At 37.3% G+C, this 15,230-nt stretch overlaps 1 protein-coding gene across 2 annotated transcripts in view; it reads right to left on the reverse strand.

The window, feature by feature from the left end:
* Positions 1–1,964: 1,964 nt before the first annotated feature.
* gfra1a (gdnf family receptor alpha 1a) overlaps positions 1,965–15,230 on the reverse strand; it is a 100,359-nt gene continuing 87,093 nt past the window's right edge. For both annotated transcript variants that reach the window (XM_055023409.1, XM_055023408.1), the window contains 3 exons: positions 12,067–12,248; positions 6,631–6,672; positions 1,965–5,308 (listed from right to left, as the gene is read on the reverse strand). In XM_055023409.1, the coding sequence (XP_054879384.1) occupies positions 5,177–5,308; positions 6,631–6,672; positions 12,067–12,248 (356 nt within the window). In that variant the 3' untranslated portion in view covers positions 1,965–5,176. The remainder of the gene's footprint in view (positions 5,309–6,630; positions 6,673–12,066; positions 12,249–15,230) is intronic.

Consider the following 15,230-nt stretch of genomic DNA (forward strand, 5'->3'; position numbering starts at 1 on the left):
AAAACAATTTAATTTGATCTTCCATAATCTGAAGAGACATTAGGATTTAAAATTTAAGTTTCAGAAACCTTCTTAGAATCAGTTCTGAGTGAAAGCTTTATTATGAGCCAACTTTTAATGCAATGTTTTCCTCCAAACATTTTTAAAAGGAGTTTCGATATCAAACTCTGGCACACTATGAAATAGCCTTACTTACACCAAACAGTTTTCCCTTTTGCCTAGCCTATCATCACCTTTGTAGTTAATTTTGGAGATAAATCCAGAAATAATTACAATATCTGCTCCAAGCAGTTTTAGGACATGACCTCGTTCACTTCAGCTCTTAAAAATAAAGACAAACCAGTAAATAAAAGTTAGAAAAATAATTGTTAATCTTAGCCAAAAAAAGAAACTAACAGCTCATTTCAGCAACTTCGTAAATGGGATTCATCGTACAAACAATATGATTTAACTACAAGGAGAGGGCTAGCCTCTTTCTCAGATGCAATAATATTCCATAATCATATACATACAGAGAGAAATATACATTTGTCTTAAAAAAAACCTATATTCTGGCTTATTTGTTGTACTTTAAGTTGAATTGGAAAATTGAAACAGTTCACAATGCTCTGAAAGAGAATATTATTAGACATCAACTTGTCCGATTCAAAAGTTTCAGCAAAGTACGTACAGTGCATATACCATGTTTATGCTCGATAAATAACATTGAGGTTCTACGATACATCAACTGTGTTCTGATTAGCTACATGAACCAAAGCAGCGAGTCTTTAATGCTCCCCCAGGAGCAACGAATGGTCAGAGAGAGAAGCTGAGTGTGCTGAGGCGAAATCCTGAATACAAGCTGTAGAATGGAAAATAAGGTTTGTGACTTCCTGTGGCAAGAACCAGACACTGTATGTGTTCAACTTCACTTTCTTTTTAAAACTTTTTGTCTTAAGCTTCTCAGAAATTATACAAAGCAGACATAAGATCACAGAAGATAATGGGAGAAAAAAAAGATGAAAGTTGACTCAACTCCAGCTAAAGCTAAAGCTGTTCGTATGTCCGTCCGTCCATCCATCCATCCATCCCTCTCTCCCTCCCTCACTCCCTCCCTCCGTCTCTCCATCCATCCATCCATCCATCCATCCATCCCTCTCTCCCTCTCTCCCTCCCTCCCTCCCTCCCTCCATCCCTCCCATCCATCCCTCCTCCCTCCCTCCCTCCATCCCTCCCTCCCTCCCTCCCTCCCTCCCTCCCTCCCTCCCTCCCTCCATCCATCCATCCATCATCCATCCATCCATCATCCATCCCTCCCTCCCTCCCTCCTTCCACCCCTCCCTCCCTCCCTCCCTCCCTCCATCCATCCATCCATCATTCATCCATCCATCCCTCCCTCCCTCCTTCCCTCCATCCATCCATCATCCATCCATCCATCATCCATCCATCCATCCATCCATCCATCCATCGTCCGTCCGTCCGTCCGTCCATCCATCCATCCATCCATCCATCATCCATCCATCCATCCATCCATCCTCCATCCATCCATCCATCCATCCATCCATCCATCCATCCATCCATCCATCCATCCATCCATCCTCCATCCATCCATCCATCCATCCATCATCCATCCATCCATCCATCCATCCATCATCCATCCATCCATCCATCCATCCATCCTCCATCCATCCATCCATCCATCCATCATCCATCCATCCATCCATCCATCCATCCATCCATCCATCCATCCATCCATCCATCCATCATCCATCTCCATCCATCCATCCATCCATCCATCCATCCATCCATCCATCCATCCATCATCCATCCATCCATCCATCCATCCTCCATCCATCATCCATCCATCCATCCATCCATCATCCATCCATCCATCCATCCTCCATCCATCATCCATCCATCCATCCATCCATCATCCATCCATCCATCATCCATCCATCCATCCATCCATCCTCCATCCATCCATCCATCCATCATCCATCCGTCCATCCATCCATCCATCCATCCATCCATCCATCATCCATCCATCCATCCATCCATCCTCCATCCATCCATCCATCCATCCATCCATCCATCCATCCATCATCCATCCATCCATCCATCCATCCATCCATCCATCCTCCATCCATCCATCCATCCATCCATCCATCCATCGTCCATCCGTCCGTCCGTCCGTCCGTCCGTCCGTCCATCCATCCATCCATCCATCCATCCATCCATCATCCATCCATCCATCCATCCATCCATCCATCCATCCATCCATCCATCCATTTTCTGTTCACCCTCATCCCCAGTGAGGTCAAGAGGTTCTGGTTTATCTCCAGCTATGTTCCGGGCGAGAGGCGGGATCACCCTGGACAGATTGCCAGACTGCCGCAGGCTGTTCGTATAGTTAAACAAAATATTTTACATTCTCATTGTTACTGACTGATTCAAATGAAATAATTCCATCAAGTATCATCTACAGTCATTGCTATTGTAGATATTTTCCTTAAATATCCAGGCACCAATATTCCATGAATAAGGTTAATGTAGTACCAAACATTTCCCCACTATCATGTTTCAACATGACAATCCACATAATTTAGATAAACTGGAACTAAAATGTCACCTGTAGAACTTGAAAGACATTATGTATTTTTGATTCTCATTACTGCCAGATGTGGGAGCTGATTTTTCTTAAAAAAAAAAAAAAAAACATTGGAAGTTTTGTTTTCTGTGATGGCTTATCAGGGCCATTATAGATACAAAAGTAAAGTAAAAAAAAAAAAAGTGTAGTAAATGTGTGCCAAGAAACTAAGAAATTGATAAATTAATCTAATAAATTTGAGAAAAAACTAATTTTTGAGTTTGAAATAGCAAAGCATTGCAAGAAAAAATAAATACATTTTGAGATTAATAAATTTTTTAATACATTTCTGACATTTCCAAGTGTTTAGTAGAACACTTTTTAGATTAGTCTTACAGTGTCTGAGTTTTTTTCTATCAAATTTTCAACTTTTAGATATCAAAAATTCCCTCGTTTTTGTCTCTGAAATTTCTGAGATTAATCTCAAAATATGTCCGTTTTTTTGGTGGAAATTTACTCCTTTTTTTCCACAATGCCTCTAATACACCACAGCTTGAAATGTTTGCACCAAATTAGTAATTTTGAGCAGGAAGTTCTGGAGCGTTGGACATCCAACGCTCCAGCACAAAAAGATAAATCTTTTAGTTACAAAGCTTTTTACAGTGGCTTACAACTTTGCAGAGAAAACACAGTTTATTAAAGGATATTTCTGCATCTTCTGTTAAAGATGCTTGAATCCTAAGCTGCTAAAAATTTTATATTTTGCTTCACAATGGGTTTTTTACAAGTCACCGTTAGTGTCAATAGTCTTTAAATACATTTCTTAATCTGTCAGCAGTTACTATGCTTATCAGAGACAGTACGTACTGTGCTTTGTACAATCACACCTCTTGAACGCTCCATCTCTCACTTCATTGAGCTATCCCACTGTGATGTATGGTGGCAGAAGTATCGTGGTGGCATTTTCTTTTCCAGTAGGTGAAAATGGAGCTAAATCCAGGGACAGTAGTTCACCTTTTAGCAGAATAAACTTAAACATACTGCTAAAAGTGATATTGTGTTAGATTGACACAGTCAAAGTCCTGTCTTAAATCAAACTGAGAATTTTTGACAAGATTGAGAAATTATAGTTGAGACCAATAAAACTGAGGCTAAGCTGTGTTGTCTGTTAAAAGTTTGCATAGTTTATGAAGTACAGTGTCTTGAAATATGCATAACATAAACTAATAATTCTGGTTGTCATGAAGAAAAGTGGAAGTAGTTTAAGGGGTGGAAACACTTTTGCAAAGCACTGTGAAACTGAACAGTGAACACCAAGACATTGTCTTGGGTTAAATTCCAAACCTACGGTCTTTGCATGTCCAGTTATCCAGTTTCTTCACACAGTCCTAAGCTTAACTGGCAGCTTTAAATTGCTCATGTGGTGTGTATGAGTGATTTATTTATGATTGTTTGTCCAAAGCATGTCTGTTTTGTTCCCTGATGGACTGGGGACTTTCCACGGCACACCTCACCTCTTGCCCAATGGCTGCTGGAGATAGAAAAGATGGACAAAGAGGACAAATTTACCTTCTAAGAAATTCTGTCAAAAACCTGTAATTGTTGGGTTATAACCAATTAACACAGGGTGTGGGATTGGAAGGGTTTCAGAAAATAATCAATTAAAACCCACTCTGACATTAGGGAAGCATAGAATTTCAGGTAGTTTTAAGTAAGAGTTGTTGAAAACAATTGACAATTTATCAGGTGCATGAGTTTCAACCATATTGTTCAGGAGCTTTGTTGTTGTCTTCCACAAAGGAACTAAAGAATGGAGAGTTTTTATCAGGTGCAGGAACAGACGACAGGAGTGGCTCCAACATTGATGTTTGATTTATGCATGTCTATATTCATTGTCTCATGTGTGACATGTGATGTATTTGTTTGTAGGACCTTGCCATGTGTGCTTATCAGCTGTGTTAGTGTTTAGAAAGAAATACAGTGAAGACATTTCTGGGTGCGGCCTTTGAAACTTTTCCACTGCTTTTAAGCAGGTAATGTGCATTTGGGTCTTTAGTTAAGCTCATAAAAATGTAAAATACCAGATCACATCATTATCAAAACATACACAAATCACAAAGGAGACTGAACAACACCAAAAAAACGCTGCCTCAGCTTCACTGAACTTACTGTGACTCTTAAGCAATTGATCCCACCAAAAAGCCTCAACACGCAAACATAAACGGGTGAAAACTTGAATGGGGAATTCTGAAAACTGATGTTAATTTACACTGTATTTCAAAGCTGTTCGCTCATCCATCAGTGGAACGTAGTCCTCAAGGATATTCTGTCACATCTTTCTGCTCAAGTGGAACTTATAAATGCTTCAAATCCACATTTCTGATCAAACCAGCTGGAATGAAGTCAAAATGTCTAATAAATCACGATTTTAGCATTAAGCTGTAGTGCAAATGCCAACAGATTGGGAAACAAAAGTGTAAATGAAAAGATCCAGGGACAACAAAAGCACAAAAGGTACTGAAAAAGAAAGAATATCATTTTCCTTTTTTGCTTTCTTTTATACAAATATGATTTTCTCAGTCCATAATTTGCAGCTTTCTGGCAGCAAGGCTACAAGTAGCCAAAGTAGAGCAGCAGGGGCAGCAAGGAGGTGACGCTTGCAGCCTGTCTGCAGACCGCCGAGCCTCGCAGGATGGCATTGGATGCGCTTGGACCATCTACCTTCGGAGCTTGGGGATCAGACTGGAAGGAAAGACAACGCATGGTTTAATGATTCTAAATGACTTGTGATGCAAAGATAAACAGATACCTCAGTCTTAAGACAGACTCTTAAGATTAGCTGCAGACAAAGCAAAGGCCTAGTTCTGTTCAGTTACATTTCTATAAATGTGTCCACACGTCTGCTGTGTTGCCTAATGGCCTTGTGATCAACTTCAAACAGGACTCATATCTTCCTTCCATTGCTGTTTTATTTTTCCAGTGACTCAGTGTGAAGCTGTGATTGCATGTCCAGTTCAATGTGTGAACTACAAACACTTGGTTGGTTATTATTGTTTGAGAAAAGTTTTTATAGTTTTGATGTTGCTCCTAATAATGACTGCCCAGCCTTCAGAAGCTGCACTTATAGTTAAAAAGGGATCTGGAAGCCTGAATATTTTGATGAACTTTTTCCCTCAGTAAAAACACACATTAAATTTCCATTGTTTATGAGCTTTAGAAAAATCCTCACCACATTTTTATCAGGGCATATTAAACTTTTACATTGCACAATGAACTAATCAAATCAAATTAATTAAGGGTGACAGAAATATAATGAAAGGTTGTTTTTGTAACTATAAAATCATGAAGTGAAAGAATAAACACATTCTCAAATGTGAAGGTATTTAAATTAGCATGGCCCAGCATGTAAAAGGTATGTTAGTATTTTTGCTCCATTGCTTATGATGCTACAAGCCAACGGCTGGGTCATCTCCAGACGACCCGGTTCTGCTTCCATTAAATGTCAGTCCAGTGCATAGCAGTGCCTTATTATTGCAGAATGACATTTACAGTGAACTTTAAAAGTCTGCAGATAAGCAACGATTCCATTTCAGCCTCAAAGGAACTACAAAGACCAAGACTTTACAGAGAAGGCAGCAAAGATTGCTGTGGCAATCACCGTCAGAGGAAGGTCAGACACTTCCAGCAGAGAGGTCGGATTAGGACCCTGTGATGATTTGATCACTCAGCAGACTGCTTGGTGGTCTTAAATACATTGTTTCCAGGAAGAAAAAGACTGAAACTGTTTAATGTGTTTGGGATTTCTGAAACTTAGGAGAAAAATGTCTGTTTGAAAATATATTAAATAAATTATTTTAGCCAATACTGGTACTTCTGCATTAATGTAAATGGCCAATATGGTAAATGGACATACCTTCTTTGAAGTTTTTACCGCAAAATTGTTTTAAAACAGGCAGAATGATATCATAAAAGTTTATATGAACATCTTTGAAACAGATTCATATTGTTCATTCAACTGACTACAATTTTATTAAAGCCACTTGCATTTTCCAGTTTATACTTACTGAACAGACATCAACAGTGGTGTTTGAATGTAGTTTCTGAGCCTAGAATGAAAAAATGACAAAAAAAAAAAAATCACAAACCAAATAATATTTTAACAGTTAAGCCCACAATTATTCAAACCCTGAGAGATTGAAATATAAAGTCATCTGTTGATTTGACCAGCGAGATTAATGTTTTAAAGTTACCCAGACAGAGTCCTGGCTTGAATTTGTGGAGAAAGATAAAGATTAGGGTGATGGAACAGAGGTCTTCTACCCTCAGACACTGGGAGCTCATCACCAAAGACAAATATGTGATGTTTCATGGGAAACATGTTGAAAGAACAATTTGATTGTTGTAATTTTATTTTTATTTATTTAACCTTGATTTTACCAAGATAAAGTCGGATCTTTCCCCATCAGAACATGACTAGACATTTCACACAAGCCTCTTTACAATACTGAAGAGTAACGCTCTGCCTCCACCATCACCTGAAGAGTTTCTTTACCTGGGGAAAATGTTGCTTTCTGACATGGTGTTACTCTCCATCAGTTGTATCATTGCTAGCTTTAGATTGTGTAATGTGGAACTTTAATTGCTTTCTAGGATGGCATGACAACGAACTGCAGTGTGCGTCTACCTCCGTTCCCTTTGATTCATTACAGAAAGGTCACTCTGGATCTCACATCTGTTCTCCGCCTGGAAACCACAGAGTGAGCAACTGTCCAACAAAACAGCAATTTCATCAGACGGCCCGAGGAGGGAATGAAAGCATGATTTGTAGTATGTGCAGCATAACTTGCACGACTTGAAATATCTCTCTGTAGATTTTTACCTTACCTTTGTTCCCATAAAAGGAGACACTGAGGATACAATAACATACTCAAACAATTGGCTGGCCATTTAGGTTAATTAATTTCTGCCTCAAGACATTTGGCAAACCCTTCCTAAGTTCACTTTGCAATTCATTTGCTATGAAAATATAAAACTTTTCCTATAGATGAGAGTAGAGCTGGATTTTGCCCATTCTTAATGTGCATAAACAAAATCAATACAAATACGTGGGAGGAATGCATGTTCCTCCCTACTGAGAATTTTAGTCATTTAATTTAATGACTTTTTATATCCTTTCCGCAACTTTTTTTATGGCTAGCTCAAACTGGATTTCCAAGCTATGGTAAAAAAAAAAAAAAAAAAGAAATGAAAAAATAGCTTATTTTGTTGCATAAACACAGTAATGAATATGAAACAACAGTGTACCGCGATTAAATTGCTGAGGTAGATGCTGTTGTACTGCAGCTGACACAAATGTTAATGTGATTTGGAAAGATAAAAATCAAGAACTGCTGTTGCTTTTTGAAGTTTCACGTGATTTGTATAGAAGAGTGATACAGAAATTGTAGCTCTAAATATGCCAGCAGATTTAAAATGCTGGTTGGAACTAAAACCATACAGATTCTTCTATTAACACTATAAAACAGCTTTATCTGATTACCTTGGTGTGTAGTTTTGTACACATAATGCCAGATGGTTTCATTGTTTTTAAAAGTATTGCAACCTGTTGAACTTTTCCACACTTTGTTAGGTTATAAACACAAATTAATAAAATTACGATGCATCAGTTGCCTGACTCAGCACCAGAATCAGAATCAAAGGCCAGATTGATATCAGATTTTGACTTCATAACATTGCAGCTGAGAAACAACTTTATGAGCCATAAAGCAGGACTCCTTGGAAGTTCAAGGCTTGTCATTTCTTTTCCTTCTGCAGGAAAGGAGTTGAAGAAGAAGTTGAGACCATTTCTTCATTCAGAATACATGCTTCTTAATGTAAAGTTTTATTTACCCACTCAAACAATGTATTTTGATGCTGTTTGCTGAAAAATGGCTTGGCAACACCTGGTTAAGCTCTTCATTTCTTGAAGTTGGTCCAAAATGTAGAACATTTTATAAACTGTGACTGAATTTGAGTTGAAATTACAACCTCAAAAAATAAAACAAATTGGACTTTTTTATTAAGTTTATCACCTTGAATCTTGTAACTAGTTTTTCAATCTCATAAATGATATTTACAAGTTAAGTTAATTGTCATCAAATATTGAAACAACAAACGTTTCTTCATAAGCTGAACTAAAATTTTCAATTTTGTGTTCTATGAATTCATTCTTAATTCATTAATTTAACAAATTTTCAAATAATGTCTGAAGTTCATATTTCAAATTACATCGCATCAGAAAGTGACTGGCAGCTTCATGTATATAGTTTCTATTCCTTCAGACAATGAATCTGTTCATTGTCACATTCATTTGAGCTCTGCATTTGACTGTCCTGTTCGTTATGATGTCATAAAGTTTTCAACAAAGGTTTAAATATAGGTGAGTCATTGAAACTAGTTATTCTGGTAAAAATGTTTTTTTCATTAAGTTTATGAACATCTTCCTATGTTTTTCTAAAACACGACCTCCAAAGCTCGTTAGGAACCAAAGTTTTAAAGGTCATTGGATTAAAATACACTTACATACATCATGTTTGCATGCTCCAGATCCACTCTGAAAAGTCACATTAGCATGAAGTAACCAGATTTATCCAGAGCAGTTTCTACGTGCTTAAAATAAGAATATTTTCATCAAGCTATATTGTAGGAATAACTATGACAGCAACAAAGATGATGGCAGATGATCTGCTTTCCTGTTTCCTCTACAGGAAAAATAAAACAAACAAACTTTTTAGCATTTTATTAACACAACATTTATGAATACAGATTATGGAGTAAAGGAAAGAAACTGGATGTATTTAATAGACATAAAAAATTGGTGACCACAGACAAAAACACATCAATTTCCAATTCGCAATAATGACTTTACCCTCTTTCAATCATCCCACTCATTTTGGTGCTTCTCTTCTTTTTTGTATCAACTATGATGTTCTGTGAAGAATGAAGTTAATTGTCTGTATATGATACAGTCGTTATGTTCTTTTCTTATTAGACAATTTTTTGTCCCTGCAGACTCACACATATGTCATGATGGTTATGATGAAACAAGTCAGGTGTGTTTTACAGAAGGACCGTTCATTTTGATGAATTAATTACATCAACATTACCTTGGAAAATTTTAACACAATCAAGTGCTTTTGTTTAGATATAAAAGTTCTGATTGGAAGCTTTGTTTTCAAGTGTTTTTTTTTTTTTTTTTTTTTTGTTACTCCCATAAATGTGATGCACAAGTGACATCCGCAAACAATAGAGGTGGATGGCAAACAGATAACTTTTTTATCAAAAAAATGATCTGACAGTGGGAAAGACGAGTTAGGGTTAGCCGTGTTTCCATTGGTCATAAAAATATGCAAATTGGAAAATACCTGTTTTTTTATGGAAAAGCACAAATTTTGTAAAAACACACATTTTTAGACAAAGTGGTTTCCAATCAGTATCAAAGTCAGTGTATTTCACAAAACTGCAATGAATCATGAGACATGTGATCAACAGTCAGATTTGAATACTAGTGGAAACAATGAGGAAGAAGACAGGAAGTGGAAATCATTACATAACATCAGCAAGAAACATAAATGTTCAGGACGCTTCCAGGGAAATATTATTGTCAAAGACGTTGCATGAAACATCAAAGACTTGAAACACTTAAAAACTGAATGGTGCAAAGAGATACTATAAACAATCTGATAGTCGAATAACCTGATTGACAGATTAAAGATAATAAATATCTTTGTCGTTGAGCTCAACTGTCTATTTATTACATAATTTAGAACCAGAAATTGTTTTGATTTGAGAATGTTGCTTTTTTGGTCAATAGGTGTTTTTTTTTTTTGTTTTTGTTTTTTTTTTTTGTTAAAATGCATTTAATTATTTACACATTCTGCACAGACCCAATTAAAAGTTTTAATCGAGAAACATCATTACTTTAAAGATCAATTATACTGACTAAAAACAAAAGAATCTAGAAACTATAGGATATTTAAAGCTCCTCTTTTAAACAAAATTGATTCTTAAAAATGAAAACTTTGCTTTTAACATAAAAGTAAACATACCTTAGGTTAGCACTTGATGGCTTTTAGATTTTCTGGTTGATTATATTTGTGCTTGCATGGGTGTGTGCATGTGTGCATGCGTGGGTGTGTGGGTGTGCACGTGTGTGCATGTGTGTGGGTCGGGGAGTTGTGAAACAAGGAGAGATCAACAAGAAGTCGACCTTCTGACAGGTCTGTCCCAGGAGGATGTCACTTCTGACAACATAGTTTTTCTTGATGCTAGCATATGGACACATAAAACCCACGCACACGCACACACACACCCTCACGCACACACACACGCATGCACACACAAAGGCACGCACACACAGAAACTTTCTCTGGGGAAGCATTTAAACACAGCAGCCCTCTCTAACTTGTGGTTGGCATGCTATCAGAGCGGTTCTGACAGCACACATGCATCACTGCATCACCAAAGCTCATTATCAGTATGGACAGTGCTGGCGTGTGTCACTGAGCGCACTGGTTTGTATTTGTGTGTGCATGCTGGCGACTATAAATGAGTCCATCTGCTCACTGTATGGTTGCACAATATATGTTTCCAAAAACCAAATAGAATTGATGTTTTTGAAAGAAAAGCCATTTGGGATTTAAAAAAAGATAGTAAAGCAAGGAAAATCATAAAATGTCTGAAATCTTTTGATCCACCAGAACAAAGCGGCTAAATAACACCAGTAATGTGATGTGTTTTATGTAAAAGTTTACTGAATGATAAAAACTCAAAGCTTGAGAGGCTATGTATATAGTTTTTTTTTTTTAAATGAAGTTAAAGCAGTGACAAATAAGCTAATGGAAAGATTGGATTTTCTATAACCTGGCCTTCACCTTCCCATGCAATCCCACTAGACTCTCATCTCCCTTTACTGTTCTGTCTTGGATTTATCTCACCGACATTGATTTCTCAGTGCTGTCAACTAGACCAAACAACAAGCAGAAGGATAAGGTGTAAATGATGATGTTTATATTCTGTGCTGTTTTAGAATTGTCAATCATCCACATGAACACTCTGCTAAATGGTGGAGACACAACTCATCATGCAAGAAAAACCATTTATCTGTCCTCAAGCTAACATTCATGACATGCTCTGCTTAGAAGCTGCATCATAACAGAGAGCAAGGTGATGAAAAAAAGTGCAAAGGGAGCGCCATGCACATGTGCTTGATTGACAGGACTGATGACCACCAACTGCCTCTGATTTGTTGTTTCTAATTAACACTGACAGAAGGAAGAGGAGCTTGGCCTTACAGATTATCTGTCTCATAGCATACTGTCCCAATATAGTTTCAACAATTACGTGAAAAAGTGAAGCGTGTGATGACATCACACACAGTACTTTTCCACAAAGTATGTCAAATTGACAGATCAGAGGTGAGCTCAGCCAGAGTTGTGCGACAGACTTTTAGTTTGTCTCACCTGTAAGTTGCCACAGAAGTGGTAGAGGCTGGAGTCGGCGTTGATGTGGTTGTCTATGGTGTTGGGGTTGCGTTCACGATTTCTTTGGTAGGGCGTGGTGATGGAAGTGGTGGTCTGAACAGGAGATATCGGCGGCCACATGCCGATGTCCGTTCCATTCCCGAAGGCCTGGATGGCGTTACCTACAAAAAACAACAGCGATAATCTCAAAATGTCCACTTGGCATTCTCTTTGTAGGTGAGTCAGTGTTAGATAAGATGAAATGGTAAAGAAGGATTTCCAGTGTCCCAGTTTATCACCCACCTGAGTCCTATTGCGCATCACAATGTTGCTATTCCCCATGTTAAAATAAAATTTTATATTGCAACCACAATTAAAGGAGAGTTAGAAGGTACTTAAGTTTTGTTATCACTTCCTTCCATTATAAATTCACCACACCATCAAAAACCTGAGTGCTGATGTGACTTTTTGCCATTAGAGTCCATTAGCAGCCCTATTAATAGTCTGCTGTGGCTTTGATGTAAAGCACAAACGCACACATCAGAAGAATAGCTGAGCTTTACAGAGCTACTGTTTGACTATAATGATATGCTTCCTTCTAACAAAGAATTATAACCCTAATGCTGCGGTAACACGGCGACGGGTGGATCTGCATAACAGCTCTTTAACCCCACAGAAACAGAGGGTGTGAAGTGTCACAATGACGTTTACAAGGTGAGATGTGCCAAAGTGTTAATTTGTAATGTGATTTTTAGCTAATTAAAAATAAATCACTGAATTAATTTTTGCTCCAAAGATTAGGAATAAGTTTTTATTATTATTATGATAATTATGTGACAGATATAAGTGCAAGGGTATCTTTCTGAACCCAAACAAAAGTGGAACCTGAAAGTACTTTTGTGCTGTTGAAAAAGTTCATGTTGGGAATGGAGGAAAACTTCAGTCTGAAAAAAAATAATTATAAATTACTCGCAGTATCTGAATTAGTTTGATGCCATTTCCTTTGTGAAACAGAAAATAATGGCTTGAGCAAAATAAATAAATTTTATGTGATCTGATCTAATAATACTGTTGTCTGTCACACTCATTTTTTGATGAAAAGTTTTGGCGCAAGGACGAGGTGTTTTTTGGTTTTGGCCATATCAAAATTGGTTTATTTTACATAACTGCAAACACTTTTTTTCACATCATACCAGTCACGTGATCAACAATTGGATGTTGCCATTGGAGCAAACCATGAAGAAGAAGATGACAGGAAGTGGTAGGAGGACAATCACATGATCAAACTTATTCACATGTGATTTTAACTATGTTTTCTATTTAATGGGAACACTGCAATTGTTGAAATTCTATTAATAGAATATCAACAAAGTTTTGCTCAAATTTGTAATGGAAACGCAGCAAGTGAAGTTTATCAACTAATATAGCTAATGGACATAAACGATTATAGCTGTATATCAACAGCATGATTGTACACCATGGAAAGTAAAATAACTATAAACCTGGTCAAAACAAACATAAAAATCAGACAATCTCAAGAGTTTGAGGTCAACTATCCAGGTCCATCATGTCCTTCTCATGTTTTTTCATTTCTCACCAAAGATACCTCAACTCTAACAAGACTGAGACAAAAAACTTATCCAGTCTGGCAAAGGGCAAATTCCTTCATCAGCTGTTGAAACTCATACTTTGGTCTTCATGACTTTGATGCTCACTATGTTCAACACAAAGCTGCCTAAATTAGTCCCAATGTCCCCAACAGCTTATCGACTAACAACAGGTTTGACAGACTGCAATCCCTCATGAAGCAGGTTCAAGCTATCTGACAATAAACTCTGTGGATATTCTGACATTAGTTCATGAGCCTGTCAGGAAGCAGACATCTGGATGTTGATTGAACCGGGCATTTAAAGAGACAAGCTGGTGAGAACTGAGCCTTGTTGCTTTCTGTCTTTCCTTGCCCCTTCCTCTGCTGGAAATGACTTGAGATTAAACACACTGTGACCTACAAAGACATTTTCAGTTGGTTCCACTTGGCAAGTTTAATACCGTAAAGTATTAAGTAAAATCTGGAGGAGAGTCAACACATCCTTAAAAAGTCTCACTTAGAAAAACATTTGCATTTGGCAAATCCCAGATTACAAGCTGAATATTATAATATTAGAAATTGAATAGTACACTGAGGTTGACTGAAAAGGTACCGGGCAGGTAAATTGATATAGTTCTGTTTTAACACCTTTCTTGTTCTAAACTAAACCTGTTTTTTTGTATTTAGCTGAACATTTTGGAGTAAAAAGTAAACAAATAAGAAAATAAATAGTAAGCACAGACTGTTTTTTTCAGCATCCTTCTGGTCTGACAGGGTCCATTTTTGCCAAAAAGAGAGTGAATACTTTATTTTTGCTTATGTTTTTGTGCATGAGTAGCTGGAAGCTTTATGTGGAAACAGCAGAAGGCTGATGAGCACATTGAAAAAACTGATGGCTCTTTGCTGTCGTGTCTACCTCCTCACCTAAAGCATAATTACAGTCGGCTGTGTAAGCGCTCTCTGCATGAGTCTTACAGTATTCCGGATCAAACTCATTTCTGTTGTCTACATTTTAAATGTATAAATTATCTTCCTGAGATAAGTTAGTATACAAACAAACAGGTAACAGCATATGTGACAAATATTTCAGAATGTTTCACAAAGTGTGTTTAATTGTTTCATGTAGAGATCAGTGTGAAATTGGGTTTTCAGCTCTGTCAACATATTTGGTAGGAAAAAAAAACATATGACAGCAGCATCCAGAGTAATTATTTTCAGTGAAATGTGAAACGTAATTTATGATAATCTCGGTTAAGTGGTGTTGCTTGGCCCTGTTTGGAGCCCGAAAAAGAACCAGTGGGTTTAACCTGCCCTCATACAGATTAAACTTCACCACTTGGAAGTATTAATATAAAGGTTTCGCAGTAATCCTCCAGCGAATTTGCATAGTAAACTCTGAGATGGAGTGTTTGGCTTTTCACTGCAGAGGAATTGGTATTTCTGTCCCTGTTGAGTCACGAGACATAAAACCAGTTTACAGTCACTACTGTACTAAAACATAACTATGTTACTATTTCTTCATGGATATAACCATAGATAAACATTTTCTAGACCAAAGAATCTTCCGAAACAAATC

The sequence above is a fragment of the Poeciliopsis prolifica genome, unplaced genomic scaffold (assembly GCF_027474105.1).
Source record: "Poeciliopsis prolifica strain line A6 unplaced genomic scaffold, Auburn_PproV2 SCAFFOLD100, whole genome shotgun sequence".
In the NCBI taxonomy this organism is placed as follows: Eukaryota; Metazoa; Chordata; class Actinopteri; order Cyprinodontiformes; family Poeciliidae; genus Poeciliopsis; species Poeciliopsis prolifica.